Source organism: Rhinichthys klamathensis, unplaced genomic scaffold (genome assembly GCF_029890125.1).
Source record: "Rhinichthys klamathensis goyatoka isolate OS25496 unplaced genomic scaffold, OSU_Roscu_1.1 h1tg000040l_1, whole genome shotgun sequence".
Taxonomy (NCBI): domain Eukaryota; kingdom Metazoa; phylum Chordata; class Actinopteri; order Cypriniformes; family Leuciscidae; genus Rhinichthys; species Rhinichthys klamathensis.
This window is the reverse complement of record NW_026606587.1, coordinates 7,867,323-7,892,512: the sequence shown is the minus strand read 5'-3', so window position 1 is coordinate 7,892,512 and position 25,190 is coordinate 7,867,323. Positions and strand designations below refer to the sequence as shown.

General features: G+C 39.0%; 1 protein-coding gene across 1 annotated transcript in view; it reads left to right on the top strand.

Annotated features, from left to right (window-relative positions):
• mtor (mechanistic target of rapamycin kinase) overlaps nucleotides 1–25,190 on the top strand; it is a 191,538-nt gene that overhangs the window by 92,090 nt on the left and 74,258 nt on the right. The window contains exons 29-32 of the mRNA XM_056246740.1: nucleotides 11,439–11,514; nucleotides 13,043–13,182; nucleotides 20,384–20,484; nucleotides 21,675–21,790. Coding sequence (XP_056102715.1) covers nucleotides 11,439–11,514; nucleotides 13,043–13,182; nucleotides 20,384–20,484; nucleotides 21,675–21,790 — 433 coding nt within the window. The remainder of the gene's footprint in view (nucleotides 1–11,438; nucleotides 11,515–13,042; nucleotides 13,183–20,383; nucleotides 20,485–21,674; nucleotides 21,791–25,190) is intronic.

Here is a 25,190-nt window from a genome sequence, read left to right as displayed (position 1 = left end):
TAATATTAATAACGCACTCTTTAAATAACAAAAAAAAATATTCGGTCATTGACTTTAGACCAGGTTTCAGTTGGTCAATGGCGCAGTCTATTTCAGTTGCATTAAAATAGCAACGTGCCAACAATGTGCCTGAACACACCTAGATTTCAGACCAGCACGCCCATGGGCGCACAAATCGGCGCAAATGCATTTGCAAAAGCAAAAACACTTGCGTCGCACCTGGCGCCGCATTGCACTGGGTGTATGATAGGGCCCATAGTCTTTAACTGGTTTAAAAACACTATTTACTTTCTGTCAGCTGAGACACAACAGTACCATAAAAGTATCCTTGTTGTTTTTGTTCTGTTCAAGCAAGTACTTTTTTTTAATCCATCATACAGTCTGCCATCATTGTCATCAGAGTCATATTTATTTAATTTTTTTGTCCACCTGTGGTAAATTGATTAGAAAGCCACACATCTGTCTTTAAGGTCTAACAGCTGAAAATGCATATCAGCAAAAACCAAGCCATAAGGTCAAAAGAACTGCTTGCAAAGTTCAGAGACAGAATTGTGGGATCTGGGGAAGGCTACAAAAAATCTGTTGCATCTAAGGTTCTGAAGAGCACAATGGCCTCCATAACTCTTACATGAAAGAAGTTTGAAACAACCAGGAATCTTCCTTGACCTGGACTCCTGGCCAGAAAAGGGCCTTGGAGAGGTGAGCATAAACCCGATGACCCCCTAAAAGACTGTCAGATTGTGAGAACAAATATTCTATGTTGGCATTTAGCTGCTTTTCCACCGTTCCACCAATCTTCACTGATTACAGATTCCATCAGTAAAAGCAGAGTGTGAAGGTTGAATTAACAGACCAATAGCACAAAGTCTTTGTGGTGTGAGAGCCTTGTTATTCAGGTTTCTCCGTTCATTTCTCCCATTGGGATTTCAAAAAAGTCTTCACTAAAGTGTTATAAGCAACGAACCAAGCCAACCAGCTACGAGGTGAAACGTTACAAACTTAAAAGTAAAAATTATTTGAAAATCGGACAAAAATACGGTTTTAGTGATAGAAATAACTTCAATCCCATGAACCATTGTGAACAACATAATCAAATTATATAAAGTATGAAATATAATACTACTGATTTAAAAATGTTGATTATATATATAAAACTAAATATTTTAAGTTTAGTGCAAAATATGCATATATATTCAAACATTTAAGTATTTTGAGAGCATAGGAAGACCAACTCGATTACGTCATTTGCAGTGTGCTTCATGGGAGCTAACGAGATATTTTGCCACATTTTGCTTGTTTCGACTCTGTGGTGGAACTTTCTGTACAGCATCATGGTTTTTTCACCACAAATTCTGCTGTTAAACACAATTATTTTAAAACTAAGTGTAGAAACAAGCAGCTGAACTAGTTGTTGTACTGTGATACCAATACTAAATTTCTTCTGTTTGTGATCTATTATAATCACATCAACCTATCAAATAGAGGGGGAAAAAACATAAAAATCGAGGTTTTGTCAGAAACATCACTTAAATGTTGGCTCCTTTGTATTTATTACGGCGATGGTATAATCTTGTGGTTAAAGGTCCGATACATTAAGCAGTGCTCTAACAGTCAACACAAATTTGAGTCCAGGCTTCTCCTTCTCACTTAATGTTTTCTCTGCAATATTGCTTTCAATAAAAATGACATAATGCCACAAAATAATCTAGGTTTAGTCTAGATTCTGCAAAGGTTGATTTGTGAAACTATCACCATTATGGGCATTTAACCTAAATGGAGCTTTAACCAGACACCTTCCTGCTTTCTACTTCTACTTCTTGCACAAGGATATTTTTGTGCAAGTGTGACATTACTGTTTTCTCTAGACCAGTACTTAATTTGAGCCGGATCCTGCTTTGGAAAATGTCAGATTTTGGATTTTTGTGTTCCGGCTTTATTTTTAAACGATCCGGCATAAACAAGTGCATTACATGGTGACAGTGCATGAAGCGAGCATTTTCAGTTCAGTTCTCGTGCGTGAGCGTAAAGCTCAGTTTCCATTGGAATTAATTGAAACCGCTCACTTCGCGCCAGGGTGCACACACCGTGAGAGACAGAGCGAGCATGGGTTAATGCAAAAATTTATTTGGAGGTTATGTTTTGCTATTGGCCCTCAGCAAATATATTTTTGATAAGCTCTCTTAAGTTCAAAATCACTATCATTGTTTGGTTCTTACTGCTTATTGTTTTGCACGCAGTAATGCGTAACGTTTGTAGAGTAGCATCAAGTTTAAAGAGAGTGTACCTGATGAATTATTCTATTATAAATAAGTTCATATCGCCAAAATGTTAAAAAGACAGTCAAGCATATTTTCATTTTTCATTTCCACGAGTAAAGCTGGTAGTATTTCTGATCAAAAGAGATCCCGAAGATAGAACTGCTAATAATAATCAGGATAGCAGGAGAAACGAGCAACTGGGTTTAGATCAGTCAGAATCAGAAATCGATAATGGAAAAGGCAATGACGTCGTCGGTGAGAGAATATCACTGATCAACTGAATGATTTTTGGTCTCAACATGGCTACATACGTGACAGAATAATACACTAAGCTGTAGTTAGGACTGTGCAGAAACTTGTGAATGATATTTTACAGTTGTGCTTTCACTGTTTAGTGGCGTTATTGTACTGTATGTTCCAGGAAAACTTCAGTGTCGGTCACAGTGCCTTTTAATTGCTGTTTTTTATCCGGCAATTATTTATTTACAAATTAAGCACTACTCTAGACTAACCTCTTTCTCATTTTAAGCGGTTCCTTCTTTCTTTTTTTAAAGCAAACTGCCCTGAGCAGGTAATTGTGTTCTGGTTCTAACTAATCGAGCATGCAATGGTTTGAATGTTCTTTTTAATGTCCAGACGTTTCTCAGAGAGAACTGGTTGTGCTGCCAATTCCACCCCACACCCTACAAAAAATTGTTCATTGTACTTAACTAAAGCTAAAGCTGCACTACACTTTTCATATCACACTTTTCATATCACAGACCATACAACAAATAATGACAATATGGGTAACAAATCCATCCATCCGTCCGTCTGTCCATTCTTATTTTATTATTGACTGCTTACTTTAATAATGTTTTAATTTTAAATGCATTAGGCTAGTAGTTTTTGCTGTAGTATCGAAATTAAAATAGATAATTGTTATATTTCACTGGTGTCTAAAATATTTGATCCAGTGACCCAATCCTTAGCACTGAGCCCTGCTTGAGCAGCTCTAAATATGTGCTGTGCAATTAAATGATAGATAAAATATGATAGAGCTATAGAATGAACAGTGAAAGTAACAGAAGCTCATACAATACATTTTAACATGCGTAAGCATTACAATGACTCAAGGAAATATATACAGTGGGGAGAACAAAATCGGCAGGTTTTCCCATGCATGTAGTAGAAGTATGTAGAAGTCTGTAATTTTTATCATAGGTACTCTTCAACTGTGAGTGACAGAATCTAAAACAAAAATCCAGAAAATCACATTGTATGATTTTTAAGTAATTCATTTGCATTTTATATACTTTGCATATAAGGGATTTCCTGGAAATCCTCAAGGGATTTGTTTTACAGTTTACATTTCCAAACAATCATTTTGCCATTAATTGTTATAATCCAGTGAGATTTTTGTATGCACAAGGAGTCTGCACAGCCGTTTTGCACCACACGGAGATCTGATCTCACCATCATCGGTTAATACAAGAAGGAACAGAAAAAACGATACTCGGTTACTAACGTAACCTCGGTTCTCTCTAGAGAGGGAACGAGTATTGCGTAAGTTTAGCTTACACTACGGGAAAGATTCATCTTCTTGAGATATTGAAGCCAAAAAATTATCCTTAATTTTGTATTCATTGTCAACGCAGTGCAGCAGCTAGCAGACCTAGAGCAGGCCATCTCGCGTGCTCATTGGCTGCCCTGCGGGCAACTGCTGCAGCCTACCAGTGAGCCGGGCGTGACGTCACGCCCAATGAAGGGCGCCCGTGCCTTCATAGCGTCACAGCCCGCCAGAATGGGCGTGGCTTAGCGTATAAAAGTAGGGGCTGTAGGCTGACTTCCCTGGTTTTTCTTCGACTGAAGCGAAGTCGCTCGTGGCGCGAGCACAGCCGGTTACGCAATACTCGTTCCCTCTCTAGAGAGAACCGAGGTTACGTTAGTAACCGAGTATCGTTCTCTTACGAGAGGTTCTCTCGTACTGCGTAAGTTTAGCTTACGCTACGGGAACACTTTGTCAACGCCGTGCGCGCCAAGCATCCACCATGAGACCCCGAACTTTCAGGGGAACCCCATAAGTGGAAAAAATAAGGTGGCCAGCCACGCGGGCCATCACTTGTACATAAGCACACATAAGGAATACAGAGCAGCGCGCCGGTCTGTATAGGCACATGGCACATACCCTACTAGTGCAGCTCAACCAGGAGAGCTGAGTCATGTGAGAGTGATCTGAGCAGGAAGATCTGGGCAGAATACACATCTCCTTCAAACTGACAAAAGTTTAGCCTGCAAGGCAGGAACTTCTAGGTTATAAAACCTGACAAAGGTAGACGGGGAGCCCCAGCCCGCCGCTACACATATGTCATGGATAGAAATCCCACTGGACCACGCCCACGACGAGGCCACGCCTCTCGTGGAATGAGCCCTGATGCCCAGAGGGCATTGCAGACCTTTTGACGCGTAAGCAGCTGCTATAGCGTCCACTATCCATCTGGACAGGCTCTGTTTCGAGGAGGCGAGACACTTGGTGCGCCCACCAAACGAAACAAAAAGCTGTTCTGAACGCCTGAAGGAGGCGGAGCGCGTAATGTAAAATCTCAGCGCCCTGACAGGGCAGAGGAGATTCACATCACTTTCGCTGTCAGATGCTGGCAGAGCTGACAGCGAAATAACTTGCGCTCTGAATGGAGTGCCCATCACTTTAGGAACATCGCCATGTCTAGGTCTGAGGATGACTTTAGAGTCATTCGGCCCGAACTCAAGACTCGACGCGCTGACAGACAGCGCGTGCAGGTCCCCCACACGTTTTACTGACGACAGTGCAGTCAGAAAGACGGTTTTCAGTGATAGATATTTCAACCCCACGGAGTCTAGTGGTTCAAATGGAAAGGCTTTCAGGGCCTCGAGGACCAATGAAAGATCCCACATAGGAACCGACGGGGGGCGCGGCGGGTTCATCCTTCTAGCTCCTCTAAGGAAGCGGATGACCAACTCATGTCTTCCCAGTGACTGGCCGTGCGTCGATTCTGCGAACACTGCCACGGCCGCCACGTATACTTTGAGCGTGGATGGGGACCTCCCCTTATCCAAAAGCTCTTTTAGGAAAGTGAGCAGATGCGCCACCCCGCATGTCCGTGGGTCCAGACCTCTGTCGGTGCACCATCCGGAGAACACCGACCATTTAGACGCGTAGAGCCTTCTCGTGGAAGGAGCTCTAGACTGCGTGATCGTGTTCATCACTCCTTCTGGCAGGGCAACGAGTACCCGTTGATCAACCATGCGTGCAGAGACCAGCGCTCTGGATGGGGATGCCAGATCACGCCGCGAGCCTGAGAGAGGAGATCTGCCTCACCGGAATCGACCACGGAGCTGTATGTGACAGTCGTGCTAGTTCCGGGAACCAAATCTGATTCTCCCAACGCAGGGCTATGAGGAGCACCGAGTGGCGCGTTTCCCTGATTCTCTTGATCACCTGTGGTAACAGAGAGACCGGAGGGAAAGCATATAGCGGGAGGCTGGGCCAAACCTGGGCCAGCGCGTCCTCGTCCTTCGAGAAGAACGTCGGGCATTGAGCGTTGTCTTTTGACGCAAATAGGTCGACTTCCGCTCTGCCGAATAGGCGCCACAGTTTCTGGACCGTTTGGGGGTGCAGGGACCATTCCCCTGGGGGAACATTGTCCCTGGACAGTTTGTCTGGGCCGTCGTTCAAATGGCCAGGCACATGTGCCGCCCTCAGCGAGCGCAGGTGCATCTGAGACCAAATAAGGAGGCGTTCCGTCAGATTGCAGAGATTTTTGGATCTGACACCGCCCTGACGGTTTACATAGGATACCACAGACATGTTGTCCGAGCGGACAAGAACATGTTGGTCCTGTATGAACGGGAGGAAGCGCTTCAGCGCATTCTCGACCGCTATCATTTCCAGACATTTTATGTGAAAATACTTCTCTTGGTCTGACCACTGGCCGAAGACCGGTGTGCCCTCGAACAGCGCGCCCCAACCCGAGTTGGACACGTCTGTCGAAATGACTTTCCGATAAGAGATGGTTCCCATCATCACTCCCTGCTGGTACCAGTCGGCTACTAACCAGGGCTGCAGAGCCACTATGCAGGTCTCAGTCACTCTGATTTTCTGGCCGCCAGAAACCCAAGCTCGGCGGGACGCGCGAGCATTCAACCAGCGTTGGAGCGGGCGCATGCGCAGTAGGCCCAGCTGAAGCACCGCTGCAGCTGATGCCATACAGCCCAACATCCTTTGAAATGTTTTCAAAGGGAGAAAGCTGCCCTTCTGGAAAGATGCGGCTAGGTGGCGCGCTGTGTCGATAAACGAGCCATCATGGTAACCGAGTCCAGTTCTATTCCTAAAAAGGAAATTGACTGGCTGGGCATTAATGAGCTCTTGGTCCAGTTGACCGTGAGACCCAAGCTTTCCAGGTGACTGAGAAGCACTGTTCTGTGAGATAGCAGTTCTGTCTCTGACTGTGCCAATATCAGCCAATCGTCCAGATAGTTCATTATTCGCAGCCCCTGACTTCTCAGGGGGGCGAGTGCCGCGTCCATGCACTTCGTAAATGTACGCGGTGCTAGAGACAGGCCGAACGACAGGACGGTGTATTGATATACCTGACCGTCGAAGGCGAATCTCAAAAATTGCCTGTGATGGGGTATTATCTGAATCTGAAAATAGGCATCCTTCAGATCTAGAGAAATAAACCAGTCCCTCGGGCGAACGTGCGCGAGGATTTTCCTGGTCGTAAGCATTTCGAACGGTCTTTTCCCAAGCACTTTGTTCAAATGTCTCAGATCTAGGATAGGTCTGATGGCTCCGTCCTTCTTGGGTACGAGAAAATATCGGCTGTAAAAGCCTGACTCGCTCAGAGAAGGCGGTACCTTTTCTATAGCCCCTTTGCACAGCAGCTTTGCTATTTTTGCGTGAAGTAGTTGTGGTACTTCCGCATTCACTATCGTCGCGGTCCGGGCTCGAAAGCGCGGGGGACGGCGAATGAATTGAAGTGTATAGCCCTGCTTTATTGTGCTCAGCACCCATTCTGAAATCCCTTGGATAGTTTCCTAGGAGTGGACGTCCCAGCAAATTCATCCTAATGAGCATTGTAATGTTACGGTTCTGTCACTTCAGTCTGGTTTATTCTTTGTTTAGTGACAGAGCTCTGACATTCCCGGTTTGCCATGTTTTGGTGTTATAGTCTTGTTTGTTGTGAGCACATGGCTTGTCATGTGTTTCCTTGTGCCATGTGGCCCCCTGTCTATTGTCTAGCCCCTCCCATCTTGTTATCTGATTATTGGTTAATTTGTCCCGCCTGCTTTTCTCGTTACCCTCCTTGTTTGCTTCCCTATTTAGTCTCCCTGTGTTTGTAGTCCTGTGCTTGTTCGTTATTGATGTTCACCAGTGTTCTGAGTTATGACCCGTTTCGTGCCTGCTTTGTTTTTGTTATACCTGGATTTATTTTCTATCTTAATTAAATACTCATTCTCTGCATTTGAGTCCTCGCTCTCCTTTCCACAACCATTCCGTGACAGTTGTCTGACCGTGCAATGCTCAGAGAAATCTCAAAACACCCAAGAACTACAACTCAGACTCTACAGGCTTCAGTTAACATGTTAAGTGTTAAAGTTCATGGCAGTACCTTTAGAAAGACTAAATAATTATGGCATGTTTGGAAGGGTTGAGAGGAGAAATATTCTTCTCTCTAAAAAGAACATGGCAGCATTGCTTAGGTTTGCAAAGTTGCATCTAAGCAAACCACAAGACTTCTGGAACAATGTCCTTTTTGGACAGACAAAACCAAAGTGGAGATGTTTGGCCATAATGCACAGCGCCAAGTTATGCAAAAGCTAAACACAGCATATCAGCACAAACACCTCTTACCAACTATCCATCACGCTGATGGAGGGTTGATGATTTTTGGCTTGTTTTGCAGCCACAGCACTGGGCACCTTGCAGTCATTAAATCAACCATGAACTCCTCTGTATACCAAATTATTTTAGAGACAAATGTGAGGTCATCTGTCCGACAGCTAAAGCTTGGTCGAAATTGGGAATCAAGAAAAGAATCAAGGTGTTGCGCTGGCCCAGTCAAAGTCCAGACCTCAACTCGACTGAAATTTTGCGACTGGACCTTAAGACAGCTGTGCATACACAAAGACCAAGACATCTCAATTAGGGCTTTTGTACCGGAGGAACATTTTCATAATTCTTAGAACTAATAGCGAAAGTACCCACCTTTTGGCGTGTTCGCACCGCAGGAACTGGGAACGATTTTAGTTTTAGGAACTCCTTTTGGGGGAACTAAATTAGCTCCTACTTCAGAGTAGGGTCTAACCCAGCACAATAGGAACTACCAGTGACGTTAGCGTACGCTGATTGGCTAGCACCCGCCATTTAAAAAAAAAAAAAAGCATTTTTAAACACACAGATTATAGCCAATATATTTACTCCACAATCTAACTCTATGAACATGGAAAATGGTAAAAGATGGACCTCTTATGCATTACACTAAGGAAAAAATCCAACGCAACTTTGAGGGGACCAAGCGAAACATGATTATGTATTTCTGCTCAGCTAGCGACATTGATCATCAACCACACGGCAAACGCTAACGGCCGTTTTACACCGCAAGCGTGAGCAGCATGTATTTTTTTTCAGCGTATATGTTAACCAATGAGTGCATTCACACCGGGAGCAGAAGCAGCGCGTGAGCAGCAGTGAAGCGGGGGTTTTGGCGCTGAATCTTTTTTTGCTGCGCTGCTCATGCTCAATTAAAGTGAAAGCACATTTTTGATGGACAAAATAAATATGATTTCACACAAAAAGTGCCCAAAATGCACAGAATAAGCATGTCAATGAATAAGAAAAGACAATGAAGACTCAAAAATATTTATGGAATGGAAGATTTACCCATTTAAACTTGTTTTTAGTTATTCAGTTTGGGTGAAAGTATAGTGTATTATAAAAAAGACTGAAGTTAACTAGCCAGAAAATATTATATATAAACTTTCTTTTAGTTTATGTAATACACAGACAGGTATATAGGCTAGCACTACCCAAATCAACCTAGAGTGTGCGTTTTTGAGTTTGGGTCTTGTAAACATCGAAGTATGACTGAAACGACAAGATCGGAGCTGTTTTCTTGGTTGTGTTTGTTGTTTACCATTTACATGTGAGTGTTGTACACCTCCCCATCCAAACAAACTTTCAAGACCATCAAGTTTATAAATGGTTTTAGACCAACTTCTAAAAACAATTTTATAGTTGTCTTTGTAAAGAAATGCTCGCTTATACGTAGCCTAGCCCTGCAGCCGCTGCTGTGATGCTGTACAAATGCTTCCAGTGTTTCCAGAATACTCTCACGCTGACATGAAGCTCAAGCTTGCGGTGTGAAACAGCCGTAATACTTTTTCATATACTGTCTACTTTCTTTGTATTGCAGCTCTATCTAATAATGTATTAGACGGGACTGTTAAACAGATCATAAACTAATGAACACGGAGAATGCGAGCACTGTGTGCTCAGGCTCTGGCGTTCTCAGGCTCTGGCGTTCTCAGCGCCGTCAAAATAAAGGTCACAACATGAAGTGCCGCTTACGTCAATTCAAAGTTCCTACTGGCGGTGCGAATGCAACCAGGAAAATGGCCCTAGGGAACATTTTGTTCTCGGGGAACCACCCTGGTGACTAGTTCCTTGAACTAGCCGGTGCGAAAGCCCCTAATAAACTGAAGCCACGTTGTAAAGAAGAGCAGGCCAAAATTCCTCCAGAACGATGCGAGAGACTGATACTGTCATACAGAAAAAGAACTTATTGCTGTTAAAGGTGTCTCTACAAGCAATTGAATCAAAGGGTGTACTTAGTTTGTCACCCATGGATTTTCCAAGTTGGCTTTATTTCTGTTAAATAAATAATGACACCGTGTAATTTGTCATTTGTTGTTGTTCTTCTGCAGTTGTATTTACCTTATTTTAAGACCTGCTAACGACCAGATGATATTTATTATGTTGTGATACGTAAAACCATAACATTATAAAGGGTGTCCTTTCTTACTCACATGAGTGTATATATATATACACATATGTATATGTATGTATGTACAGTATTTCATACTGTTACAGCGGAATACAAAGAAAAAAAAGAAGAAAAAATTAATGCAGCTACTGAAAAGAGCCTTTACTATAGGTATTCTTGTTATACCATGTCACATTAGATGGAACTGGATAATATTCTGATTGTTCCAAACCAATCTGACTTTTGACCTATAATGTTGCCTGAATCATAATCATACTCTGTTCGTTCATTGGCCAGAGGAGAACTGGACCCCCTACTGAGCCTGGGTTCTCCCAAGGTTTTTTCTCCATTCTGCCACCTGATGGAGTTTTGATATAAATATTATTGTTTTACTATTTAGTTATGTATGCGTTTTTTGGTTTGGATTCATGGCATCATTTGTTTTCACTGGGATTCCCTTACCCTTCTAAAACAAGATGTATTAGCAAGTTTGTCAGTCATGGAAAACTTCAGAGTGGTGTTACAGTACATAAGAGTACTTCCAGATGGGAAGTTTTTGAATTGGTCATTAGAAGCATCATAAACATAAAAATGAAATACTTGACAGAACATTTATAGTGCAAATTTACTGGGTAATTGCTCATCTGCTTGGAGATACTACCATTTTTTACAGTTATAAATTATATTACAGTTATATTGTTTCGTGTCAGCTGATTTTGCTCTGCGTTTGTAGAATGACCTTTCCTCCTTGTAAACTTGAGACTATACTAATGCCAAAATGTCTCTGAATGGGTCTATTCCAGGCATATTCAAATAGTGGATCCTGGCTGTGTTCCAACTGGACTGCGATACATACTGACATCTGTAGCACTATTTTACAGTTTATACAGTTTAAAGTGAGCAGCTCGTCAAAACAACGGAGCTGTACTCACTGAGCTCATATTGATAACTATTTTGACTCTTTGGATTTTATTTTTATTTTACAAAGCACTACTGTTGCCCAGATGGAAATTATAACTATTACAAAAAAGTATTTGTCTGGACCTCAGCTGAGAAGGAAATATAGAGACTGTGTTGTTTACAGCCAACCTGAAACTTGTATCCATTATCATATGTGTAGTATTAGAGTAGATTTAGAGTGTTTCTGGACTAAAACATTTTTTCTTTCTTTTAATAGCATCAATAATAAGCTCCAGCAGCCAGAGGCCGCATCAGGAGTGCTGGAGTATGCCATGAAACACTTTGGAGAACTGGTAAGAGCTTTAAACCCTTATTCATCTGTTTATTATTTATGCATTGATTACATAAGATGAGCACTGGGGTGAATTTCACAAAGCCTGTCAAGAAAGGTTTTGGTCATTTTGCACCTCAAAAAAATATTTGTGACTTTTCCCCTCATTATTTTAAGGGAATTAAGGGAAAATAGTAGCTATTTGTCTCTCTTCATCTGAAAGTCATTTTGTAATAGCTAAGCCTTTTGTTCACATTTATGTAACCTTTATTTTTTTTTAAGCAATATATTTTTTTAAATGTTGAGAAGTTTTGAGACATCATATGTAGAGATGCTCCGATCAGCATTTTTGGGGCCGATCACCGATTACCGATCACCAAAATCATGATCTGCCGATTGCCGATCACTGCCGATCACAGAATAGCAGGGGAATGGGAATCTTTTATCTATAATCTAGCCGAGTTTGCACCATTTGTAGAAATGTGTTTATTTAATTGTATTTAGAAAATGAGATGTCTTAAGGCTACTGTAGGCCATCTTTCCCAAATAAGGCAGAGTAACATCAGAGTTACACTACACAACAGAGTAAATCAAGTTACACTTAGGCATACTTGGAAATTGTAGCCTCTTAATACACCGACTACATTTACTAACTGGCAACAAAATGTACAACTTGTTACACCAAAACTGGCTACTGACAAAAGGACAAAACTATGGCAAGTTTTTTTTCTGTTATTATTATGAATGTCTGATGTAGTTGAGCAGAATGCTCTTTTATGAAGTTACTTCATTAAAGGACATATTTAATGAGATTATGCCTGAAAAGGTTTTGGATTTTTTGTTAATTTAAAAATATATATTGTATAAAATGACTTGTTGTTTATATTTGTTTTGTTTTATTGTATTTATATGATATTTGTATTTTTATAATTGAATTTTTGCCATGAAAATAGCTTTGAATGCTGATTTGAATCTCATTCCTCTTCATCCACCTCCTCTTGCACATATTCTTCTGCTCTCATTCTCAGATTGTTTCCATCCATTGTCTGTATCAATATTAAGTGCACCTGTGCCACCTGTAAGCTGGCTTATATTTTGTACAGTTGGTTTGATCACATCGTTAGAAACAAGTGTGAACAATTTTGAGCCGTTGTGTGCAAACGATGACAACTGTGTTGTAGTTGTGTAACTTTTGCAACAAGTGCATCACAGTGCAAAATGTGTGTATTGAGTATTAGTGAGTGAGAATGTGTTTTGCAAAAAGAGTGCATGAAATTTGCAAATGGTGTCTAACTGCCTGGACTTGTTTAAGGTTGAGTGATTTACTCAACAAATGAGCCTTTGAGAATTTGGTTCAGAGAATGAGGTTTAGTGTCTTAGCAATTGTGAAAAACTGTAATTTTCATCCTTCTCCCATCTAAAAGAAATTTTAGTCCCTGGTTTTTCTGACTGCTCCCTTTAGGAATGATATGATGTGTGCTATGATGAGATTTTGGTTCATTTAAATTATTTCCATCATTCATCCCTTTATGTTTTGTCTTCCACTACAGGAGATTCAGGCCACCTGGTACGAGAAACTTCATGAGTGGGAAGATGCTCTGGTCGCCTACGATAAAAAAATTGACATGAACAAAGATGATCCAGAGCTAATTCTGGGTCGCATGAGATGTCTGGAAGCGCTAGGCGAATGGTATGCACACATTACATAACTTGTCAGTTTCTGGAAGTAAGCAGGCTCATTCTTGTTTTTATACAACTTTGGTTCTTTTTTGGAATTTGCATTTGTCAGTTCATGCATGTCATTTGTACATTTTGTTGCAGGATAAATTTATTGAATACCCCCCTTTTTTCAGACAGTTCTATGTAGTCATATTCTTATTGAAGGTAAATGTCTATTTTTTGTGACTAGATAGGATGGACAGGTCAATGTTTCTAAGCAGGCAGTTTGTAGTGCTGTCAGATGTTACCCAGATGTTATTAGTTACTGATTCATTTGTGAACTGATTTTACATTTGTGCCAAACGATAAAAGATAAAAGAACAGAAAGATGAGGACAATTCTGGTTACTGAATGCATTGCATGTATACAGCGATTTAATAGTACACCCCTAACATAGTGCATGTACTGTAAACATGAATGTAATTTTACGTCTTACTATAAACAGCTTTCTTTGCTTTCTAATGTGTGCATATAAAAGCACTTCCAGTATTAACTCTAGTTCCTGATATATTCAAAATTACACTATGGAAAGCAATTTCCAATGTGAAATATAATTCTTAATACAGGGTGACACGATGAGGTGAGAATATGATGGAGTGAGTAAAAGCAGAGATTGAGTATGTGTTCTTAATGCGTCTCTTTTTGCCCTCATGGAAACACAGTGCTGTCATTTGATTATTTTTCTCGACTTTTGAAAGAAAAAAATCTTACTGACAGTCATTTACTGGGAACAGTTTGTTTGGGAGAGTGCCTGGCATGAGGGCTGACTTCCTGGATTTGTTGCAGTCAGTGAATCCATTAATAGGACAGGAATAGATGGCAACAGTGGAAACGGGGAATAATAGGAAATCAATAGCAATAGTTAGCTGTAATTAATAATGATTATTTTGCCCCATACTTGTCTGTGCTGTATTTTTATGCCTTTAAAAGAATAATTCTTTTGGCTTGGCAACATACTAACAGCAAGTTATGTTGGGAAATATTGGTGAGCCAAGTCTCTTGTGCATTTCACATGATAAACATTTTGCCTATGTAGAACATTCCAAAATACTCTCTTATAAATGGCCATTTCAGTTATGATGCTGTCTTAAACCGCATCGCAACAGCTGATGCTGGATGCAACAAAGTGGCCGTTGCAAATTCATTTGTCATTTCTGTCAGAAGTGTAGCACAGGTGCTTGGAGTATGTCAGAAATAGAACAGAGGATTAGTTTACTGTCGGGATTTGTCGGGTTGCATTGCTTACCGCACCACTGCATCCAGTGTAACAGCATCACTGATTATAAGTCCAGTGTAGACACTGTGCTAGAAGTTAGCTTTTTGTTTTTTAAAGGTGTATTTCACCCAAAATTTAAATTCTGTCATCAATTATTCAACCTTAAGTCATTCCAAACTTACACTTCCGTTCATCTTCAAAACACAATGAAGATATTTTTATTGAAACCTGAGAGATTTCATTCTACCAAAACTTTGACGTTCAAAAATATCATAAAAACAGATTGAATTTATGCTTTTATTCACATACAAACATTGATCAAGGCACATAAATGGAGTACATCAAATATGGGGGGATCAAACATACTTTATTGATGTGCCAGGACAACAATATCTCAGGTCACATTAAAATAATCTTTATTTGTGTTTTGAAGTTAGGTTTAGAAATTGGTTTGAATAATATGTTTGAAATGACATGAGGGTAAGTAAATGATGACAGAGTGGATCGTATGTGCGAGACGGCGCAGACCACAAAACGTATCGGACCCATTTGAATTCTACACAGAATGCTATTTGATAGTGATATGGAGGAGATTAGGAGAAACGGTTAGAGATTAGGAGGAAACTGTGGCTTTACTGAGCTCAACGGCTCTGGCCGAGCTGTGATATGAACAAAACGCTATTGCCTTTTTTTTTAAAGCTGCAGTCCGTAGCTTTTCCTCTTTGTCGCCATCTCTCTGTTCGAAATCTGTAACTGCAGTGATTCGCGGAATTATCATCTTTACGTGGGTTGTAAATCGCCATGAAACAGCGCGGATGAACACAGTGTTTTGAGGCGAGTGGTGCTGTCAGTCACCGTGCTGCATACAGAATCACAGATTCACTTTTTGAAAGTTTGACCAACATAAGAATTTTCATAAGAAAATGTCTTCTGAACAGGTAAGTAACATCCATTTTTGTTCTGACCAACTAAGGGGGAAAAAGCATTCGACATGATAAGCTTCGTTAGATTTAATCAACGCGATTTACAGCAACCGTGCAAATTATAGCCTACTTTGTTCTCAAATTGTTCATGTTAACAACATCAGCATTGCGTGACTAATGTTAAATTTAATTTGTTTTATGGTTACCTGTGTAGTTCAGAATTCATATTCTCCATAATAGCAAAACGAGAAAGGCACAACAAAGGAAACTCCATAACTTAACTGTGTGAATTAAGAAAACGTACTGTTACACGATTGAACTATTGAAATGTCTTACTTGTTCAGCAGAAAAAAGCCGTCTCTTCTTCCGTTTTGAACCCCTTCAAAACACGGAGTTCACGCACTTTTCAAAAGCCCCGCCGATGTTTAAATCCATTGTGTTCGCATGAGATGGTTTCTTTCTCTTTCTCTAGCCACCTTAAATCCGAAGTACGAAGTCTTTTGGGTTTTATAACTGCTGAATCTCCAGTTGACACTGATGATTGTTGTTTGGATCTCTCTGGATGCCATAAGTTTAATTATGTAAAGTGCTGCGAGAAAAGCCTATACATTTAAACATCTCGTCACGCGCAGTATAGCCGGCTAGCCGAAACTCCTTCTTTATGTGTACGGATGTGACGTAATGACGCAAAGACATGCTCGAATTTCCCGCGGAAACCCACCAGTACCACTGGAATTAAAATCATTATTACAAGCTAACCGTTTTGAATCTAGCTATGGCAAGCAGATAGTTTTGACCACTGGCAGAATATGTTTTTTTAATATAATTATTGTGGATTATTTTTAACTTAAAAAAGTTACAGGCTGCAGCTTTAAAGAAGAGGAGCTGTTCGACATGTCCCGACCTGTCTTCCTGTTTCAGTGGAAATTATGTCAACATATTGAATAATGCTGCATTTGAAGTCACTTTAGTGAGCCTTTAACTTTACATTCTGATAGGTGATTTTTACACATATATCAGTCCGAAACAGAGTCAGAAATTAATGGGGGCTTGTGGCAAAAGTGTCAAACAAAATAAACATAAATGGCCCCAAATTCAAGATATGGGGGCAAAAGAAAATGCCCCGCACAATTAAACTAAAAACATTGTGACTGTCATGATTAAAGTTAAATGCTAAAATGAATTAAAGTCTTGATTACAGCATTGCAGCATTACATTTAGATCTGCTCGCATTGCATTAAAATGTTTTTTTTAGGCTATTTAAAAAATTTAAAAATCGCATGCATACAGCGATTCATTAGTACACCGCTAACATAGTGCATGTAATGCGAACATGAATGTCGTTTTACATCTTACTAAAAACAGCTTTCTGATGTGTGCATATAAAAGCACTTACAGTATTAACTCTAGTTCTTATATATGATATATATGTATATATATATGTATATATATATGATATTCTTATGTACACTGAGCTGATTAATGATTGTTAGTGTCATGAGCTCAGAGGTTTATCATCCTGAGATTTATGGTTTGTTGCTCAGTAGTACGTTTTTTTATTTCACACCTGAATCCGTTATCAAGAATTCCTTCCAATGCTGCTTAAAAATATGCTGGACTCTACAATATTTTTGCTTTTGAAGCTATGTATTGCATGGTAAAGCCTTCAAATCATTATACAAGGTTGGTCATTGTGAAAGGTTCTACACCATTAAGCAAAAAAAATGAAATAGAATCAGATGACCAAAAATAAAAATGTATGTGTTGTATCAAAAATCCAAATCAATACTAGACCCCACCGACTTATTTTTTTAAACATCCTTAGCATTCACAACATTAGTTTTTTTGTTTGTTTTAGCTAATACCGGTATTTACTATTATATTTTATCTTACATATTTTATCAAACCAATATTTAATTTAGTCTACTGGAAGTTTATACTATAAGCTGTTTATAGGCCCGACATATTGCTTTCGTTGTATTGTATTTCCCTATATGTATTGTAGGACGCTCCATACTGTAAATGAAGCGCTTGTATGTAGGTTTAAATTGTCTGCATACATTACTCTAGCATAATTACCCATAAGTATCCACATTGCACACCTCTATAAGTATCCAGCTCTCCTCTAAACGTGTAATTCACGTGACGCCCATCCAACTTCTGCAGGGGTTTTTTTTTTTTTTTTTTTGGTCAAATTTCCATGTGACATTCCATTCCAGTGAGTAATAGACTGTTCCCGTCTAAAGGTACTGGAGCCCTTTTTCCTGTCTCGCTGTTAATGTGCGTCTTTGTGTTTTAGGCCTGTCTGCAGCCTGGAACCTTGTATTTTGCAAGGCCCCATAAGTAATGTTTTTTCCAGGTGGCAGGGAAAGCACATTTGTTTCAGATCCCCCACCACATCTCATGAAACCCATATGAGCAGTGTCTCGCAGGGCTAATCGTGGGGACCCTTTCTTCACAACCCCCAGCAACGACACACATGGTTTGCTTGTGTCTATGTCAGCACTGTTAGCCTCAAAGGGCCCATTTGTTTTAAAGGTGCACCATTCCTAAATGTGTTATGATGTCAATACTTTTTGCAGTTTATCACAGCCCGAGCTGTGGCAAGGGATTTTTTGGGTGAAAAGTTCCCGGCTTGGACACAAACAGAAGCTCTCACTGAGGAGTAACTGACTTTTCACATCTGTTCATTGCTTTTGGTCTTTATGAACTGTTAGATGGTGTGCTTATGCTTTGCCAGAAACAATCATTAAAAAATGGGAGTGTTAAATCCTGTTCTTTTTTCAACACCCTTTTTATTTAATAAACACAATAATGATTCTTGTTTATTTGTATTTAATCATTTTCATATTGTATACTGAATTTTTAATATACAAGGCAGTGAGAAGAAATTCAGACCTTTTTTCACATTTGTTATATTGCACGCTTGGAGCGTTGCTAAACTGCTTTAAATTACTTTTTCACATCAGTATACACTCCACACTCCATAATGACAAAGAAAAAAACATATTTGTAATAACTTTGCAAATTTATAAATAAATAAAAAAACTGAAAAAATACTTCAGACTTGAGATAAATAAGATTTCAGACCCATTTCTCTGAAACTTAAAATCTGCTCAAGAGCATGCCAATTTCTCTGGAACATCTTTGAGATGTTTCTACACTTTAAATGGAAATTCAAATTCAATTAATTGGACATGATTTGGAAAAAGACACACAGGTCTATGCAGGTCTAACAGCTGAAAATATCAGAGCAAAATCCAAGCCATGAGGTCAAAGGAACTAACTGCAGGAACTGACAGAGGCAGCATTTTGTAAAAAAAAAAAAAAAAAAAAAAAAAAACTTCTGCATTAAACGTTTATAGGACCACAGTGGTCTCCTTAATTCTTTATTGGAAGAGGTTTTAGAATAACCAGGACACTTCCTAGAACTGGCCGCCCAGCCAAACTGAGCAATGGAGAAGAGCCTTATAAAGAGAGGTGACCAAGAACCTGATCGCAGAGATCATATGTGGAGATGAGAAAAACTTACGGAAGGACAAGGATCAGATCACTGCTGCACTTCACCGATCTGAACTTTATAGCAGATTGTTTAGATGGAAGCCTCACCTCAGTGTAGACATGAGGAACTTGTTGAAGTTTTCAAAAAAACGAGACGGGGATAGTTGCAGGTCGTAATGGGCATGCTGAAAGGTACACAGTGCTAAAAGAGAAACTAACCCCTAACCCTACCCCAAACCCTAACAGGCAGCTTTTGCGACCAACTGTAAAGCTTTCAGCACACCCACTACCTTTCGGCAATCTCATTACTCCGATCTGCAAATACCCACACTTGAAACAACCACCTAAAAGACATAGTTGGTCAGTCTGATTAACCTCAATTCCAAGCATCATGTCTGGAGGATACCAGAGACCACTCAGCACCTGCACAATACCATCTCTATTGTGAAGCATCATGCTGTGGTTGTGTTTATCAGGGGCAGGGACTTGGGGACTAGTCAGGCAAGAATGAATATGAACAAATGAACAAAGCAAAATACAGATATCTGTAATGAAAATCTGGTTCAAAGTGCCCAGGACCTTAGACTGGGTCGAAAGCTCACCTTCCAACAGGACAATGACCCTAAGCACACTGCCAAGACAATGCAAAGTGACTTAGGGACAACTTGGTCAAATATGTTGCATCATTCATACCCCAACATATTTGAGTCTGTAATCATCGCCAAAGGTGCCAAAGTACATACAGAGTCCTGAGGGTCTGAATACTTATGCTATGTAATTGTTTATTTATTTATTTTATTTTTTTATATAAATGTACATTTATCACAAATCTGTTTTTTTGTTATTGCTTTTTTGATTTTATGGGGTATAGAAAAAAAGTAAAGCGGTGTAGCATATAAGGCTGCAACAACTAAATGTGAAAAAAATAAAGGGGTCTGAATACTCTCGCAAGGCACTGTATATGAATGCACCAACTAATAAACAGAATTATTAGGGCCCGAGCACCGATGGTGTGAGGACCCTCTTGGAATTGCTCTGTTTATTATTTACTAATAGTTTTTGCTTAAGTATTGTAAGGGACATTTTTGAGTGATGATTCAAATGAATCTTTGAATTGCGTTTCACCGACTCTGATGCAACTTTATTTTATTTATTTATTCTGAACGAAGCTATGTCCATGAAACCTTCTCACTCATACTCACACAGATAGCAATGGGAGAGTTGATTAAGTTTGACAATGTTGTCAAACATCATGGAGGAAGGGCTTATGCTTATTTTTTACCTTGATTTTCACAGAAAAGTAACCGAAAAAAAAAAAATCTGTTGTGGCGTCTGTTACTAGTTAGTGTCTCTTAAGTGTGCAAACTAGAAGAGTATTGGCAATGAGCATGCATTGCAATCTCCAAGGTTCTTGACAAGAGTAAGCTTTATTGTGGATCAGACTTTACTCCGATAGTCAAAATTCTGGTTATGTGAGGTTGCTTCCTCTTCTGTCTTTCTTTCTCATTCTCTTTCTCTTGTTTCTTTGTCAGGGGTCAGCTGCATCAGCAGTGCTGTGAGGAGTGGACTCTGGTCAGTGAAGAGACTCAAGCTAAGATGGCCCGCATGGCAGCAGCTGCAGCATGGGGACTGGGTGAGGGGAGGAAACAATGAGACCTTTCACCTAATTATAATTAAAGAAAGAAAAAAAAACATCATTGTGTTTTGCGTTGTACTAAAATGAGGTTAAAGTTCAGGAATTCGTGAATTCTGTAACGTGTGTGTGATACAAGTTTATCTGGCAACTTCAACTGTCAGTTTTATCCAATTTTCTCTAGTTTTTATAAAACACTGCTAGCAAGCCCCTGTTTAATTTCCACTTACAAGGTAGCACTATAATCACATTAACACAATGATGCATAATTAAAATTACACTTCTATTGGACAGAGATGCAAACTGCTCACCTTTAGAATAAAGTTTACTGTTAAAAATTTTGAGCAAAATTGGTTATTTACATAATTCGTGCAGTTCCATAGTTTTTGTAGTTTAGAGTTTTTGTTTGGGGTGCGACAAGGGGTTAGTGCACAAACGTACAACACATTCTTGATGTCAGACGGCAACAGCAGCCAATTGCAAGTCTGACAATACTATATATTCATAGCAACATTAAGCTATATGTTAACTACAGTTGGTTACATGAAGCAATAAGGCAACTTCCTAATGTAAGTGCTTTGAAGGCCATTCAAATTAGAATATTTGTTATTACAGAAATATCATACAATCATGCAATGTTCATGTTTTATATTCTATTTAATATTAACATTGTGTTTTAAAATCCCCAAAAGAAAATTGTAAATATTTATTTAAATGTAAAGACCTAATGTAGGTGTCTTTGTCTCTGCTTACCTGTAATAATAAAAAAAAGCTACATTTCACAACTCATATTTCAAGGGGGTGAGTTCATATGAAATACGCAAAATTAACAACAGCCACAAAAAAAGTGGATTTTCATTTTCATGTACTTTTTGAGAAGATATGTTTTAATGAAGCAACAAGATTCTATTGTGACTTTTGACCTGAGGACAGACAACTATAAATTTGCATTTACTGTGGTTTCATCATACTCACTTTCTCCTTGAAATCATTTGGATATTATATTGAGTATTCTTCTGCTTTTAAAATCTCCACATTGCTGGGAAACTTTATCTTGAAAAAGATTTTTCTTCTCAGATATTGCATACAGATATTTGTTTATATTATTAATTTTTTTATTTTGTAGCAGATGTAATAGTTATATATATATATATATATATATATAATTTGCTTCTTTGTGTGTTTGTCAGGCCACTGGGACAGTATGGAAGAGTATACCTGTATGATCCCACGAGACACCCATGATGGAGCCTTTTACAGGGCAGTGCTTGCTCTACATCAGGATCTCTTCTCATTGGCTCAACAGGTACTACATAATGAACAACTAATGAGAGTTATTAAATGAGCTGGATTTAAACTACCTCTAAACTTATTTTTCCATCATCTAAAATGTCCAACTCACTGTACATGGAAGAAACAACAAGGAGGGAGATGAAGGGAAAAGTTGTTCAGTCAAAACGAGGAGTACAAACGTTGGCGTGGTGCATTGTGTCTGTTATGTAGTATTGGTAAAAGGCTACCCTCAGTCTGCACATAAAATTACTTGGCTAATGTTTGGACCCTGTGGTGATTTAATGTTCCTTTTTCCAAAATGAATGTGTGTGGGAGAAAGAGAGAGAGAGATGAGATCATACACATGGAGAACATCACAGACACGTCCATGTACTCTTTGTGTTTATCAATATTATCATGTCATACCACGTGCTCTATTACTCATGAGGACATTGTAACAAAGGTTATTATGATGAAACGCAGTCCCAGCATGATTCGAGTTTAATGCTGGAAAGGAAAGTAGCCATTCACAGGATGAGATCCAGATGAAACTGTGCTTCTGGTCAGAGCAGGTCATTTTGGTTAGTAGAGCTGCATGATATATTGAAATGATTGAAATATCACCAATGTGCATATCTCAATATGCATATCACAAGGTCTCAATCATTTTAATTCTTCAAAAAGTTGTTTATGGTGATAGATAGCAGAAAAAAAACGTGTGAGCATGCGCAAAAGATCAAAGCCTGTACACACTGTGTGGAGAATATGAAATGCTTGTGTATCTGCGGCAGCATCGTCTTAAAAATTCGAACACATTGTTTCTAGTCAAGTCACCTTTATTTATATAGCGCTTTATACTGTACAGATTGTTTCAAAGCAGATTTTTATTAATAAACACAGAAAGTAATGATTAATGATGCAAACCGAATTCATATATGCTGTAAAGCAGCTCTAAAAAATAAGACAGTAGTGTCATTGTTCAGTAGTCTGAAGTCAGTTCAGTGTTGATTCAGTTGTTCAATGGCTGCGTAAAGTTTTATCTAAGTAATGGAAACATTCTCTTGTTTATAAAGATGAAGTCAATCCTGGAATAGATCTGATGAACTGCTGAAAAAAAAGAAAAGAATATTGCCGCGGTTTTGGTTTTTTATATGTCCATTCGTCAAACATACCACAAGTTTGCAGAAACTCATTGACACATCAAGCTGATTTACTAAGTGCCCTGGAAGTGGCTTTTGATTGGTCCAGTACTGGGTGGAGTATACAATTAAAATCATCTCCTAAAATAAGTTGGCGACTTTCAACATCTGGAAAGTGTGCAAAGCGGTCACTCAAATTGTTAAAGTTAACAACGTCAGCATTGCGTGACTACATGTAATGTCCTTCCAATATGTATCCTTGTTTTCGCATGGGTCCGGTTGGAGTCTCTTTTTTTCTGTAGCCACTTCGAAGTCCGAACAAAAGTCTTTTGCATTTTACAGCGGGTGAATCTCTAGTTGTCACTGGTGATTGTCATTTGAACCTTTCTGGATCCGCCATCAAATTGATAAGTTTAATTATATCAAGTGCTGTGAGAAAAGGCTATAAATCTCCACCTCCAACATCCTCACATGCAATATAGCCTAATAGCCGAGACTCCTTCTTTATGTGTACAGATGTGGAGTAATGACGCAAAGACATGCTCGAATCTCCCGTGGAAATCCACCAGTACAACTGGAATTAAAAACATTATTACAAGCTTACCGCTTTGAATCGAGCTAAGGCAAGCAGATAGTTTTGAACACTGGCTGGTTATGTATTTTCCCAAATATGTATTTTGGATAATTTTTAACCCAAAAAAAGCTACGGACTGCAGCTTTAAGTAGTTTTATTATTAGAAGGTCTTCTTTCTGGCCCAAGAAGAGAAGAATCATCAGCCCTGACTAGGGCTAAAATTCAGCCCATCCAGCCCACACGTTCCTCCATAAATGTTTCAGAAAAAATAAGAAACGAATAATAATAGATATTTTTGAATATACTGCAAATGTGTTGAACAATATTAATATTGCGGGCTCTTAATTATTGAATTCATAGTTTCAATAATTAAGTTTCATAAAGTTTATTAGAACTGCACATATCTACACAGAAGAAAATGTAATAGCTTCATCCTTAATTCATTGGATACAAGCTCTTAAATTCTCCTTTAGTTGCCCTAATGAAAAGTGAACATAGCTCTTGCATAGCATCAGAGTTTGACTGTAAGTTCATGACACAGGAAAAAAAAAAACAGTTTTATAACAACAACAATAATAACATGAATAATAAACTATGGTATAATGAAAAACATCTTAATAGCATTAAGCTATAAAAACAACCTCTATAAAAGTGGCTTATATTGCCCAATATTTAATATAAAGCTAATAATAGGATCATTAATAATAAATGCCATAATGCCATATTTATACAGTGTGAAGTACTGCATGGTATTTTTTTTTTGTGATCAATATTTTTTATTTTAAGTTAACATACCAGATACAAATCAAAGCTCACTGAACTATATACAAACAGATGCCATGAAAACTCTCCACCTATAAGAGTATATATATATACAGTATATAAAAATAAAAATAAAAAAATATATATAAAAAAATAAAAATATATAGTAATACCAATAATAATATATATATAAATAAGGAATTACAGAGAGGTGTTTGGGTGTCAGGATCCAAGATACAGTAGGATGTCAAAATCTTAGTTCTTCTAACAGAATGTTTGCAATTTTTGTCCAGCTCTGAATAGTATTGTCATTTGCGCCATTGACCTTGGCAGTGGTGCCTTCCAACAATACAATGTCTCTGAAATACGATAACCAGATGAAAGATGTTGGTATGGATGGCTCTATCCATAGCTTTAAAATAGTCTTTTTAGCAGCCGTGCTAGCTGACAGTAAGGCCCTTTTTTGATGAGCATTCAGCTGAAGAGCGGAGTCATCTAAAAGTAGAAAAATCAAGGGGTCTTGAGGTATGTCCAAAAGAAGGATTTTTGAAAGAACAGTATTTACATAGGTCCAAAAAGGAACCACCTTTGGGCATTCCCAAAACATGTGTAAATAGGAACCTATTGTAGCAGAGTTGCATAAATGACAGTATGGATCAGATCTAGCCTTCATCCTAAATAATACACTAGGAGTAATATAAGCCCTATTAATACATTTATAATGAATCATCTGGTGAGCCAGGTTCTTAGATGCAGTGAAACATCTGGCCCATACCACATCCCAGTCAGGTTTAGCTAAACCATCCCTTTCCCAGGAATGGACAGCTGGAATATATGAGTATTGCAGAACAAGAATTGAATTATAGATCTTAGAAACTAAGCCCTTGGAGGAGGTATTAGGGTCCAGCCATTTCCATAATGGATGAGGTAAAATGTCAGTGGTCCAAGGAACGCCATAT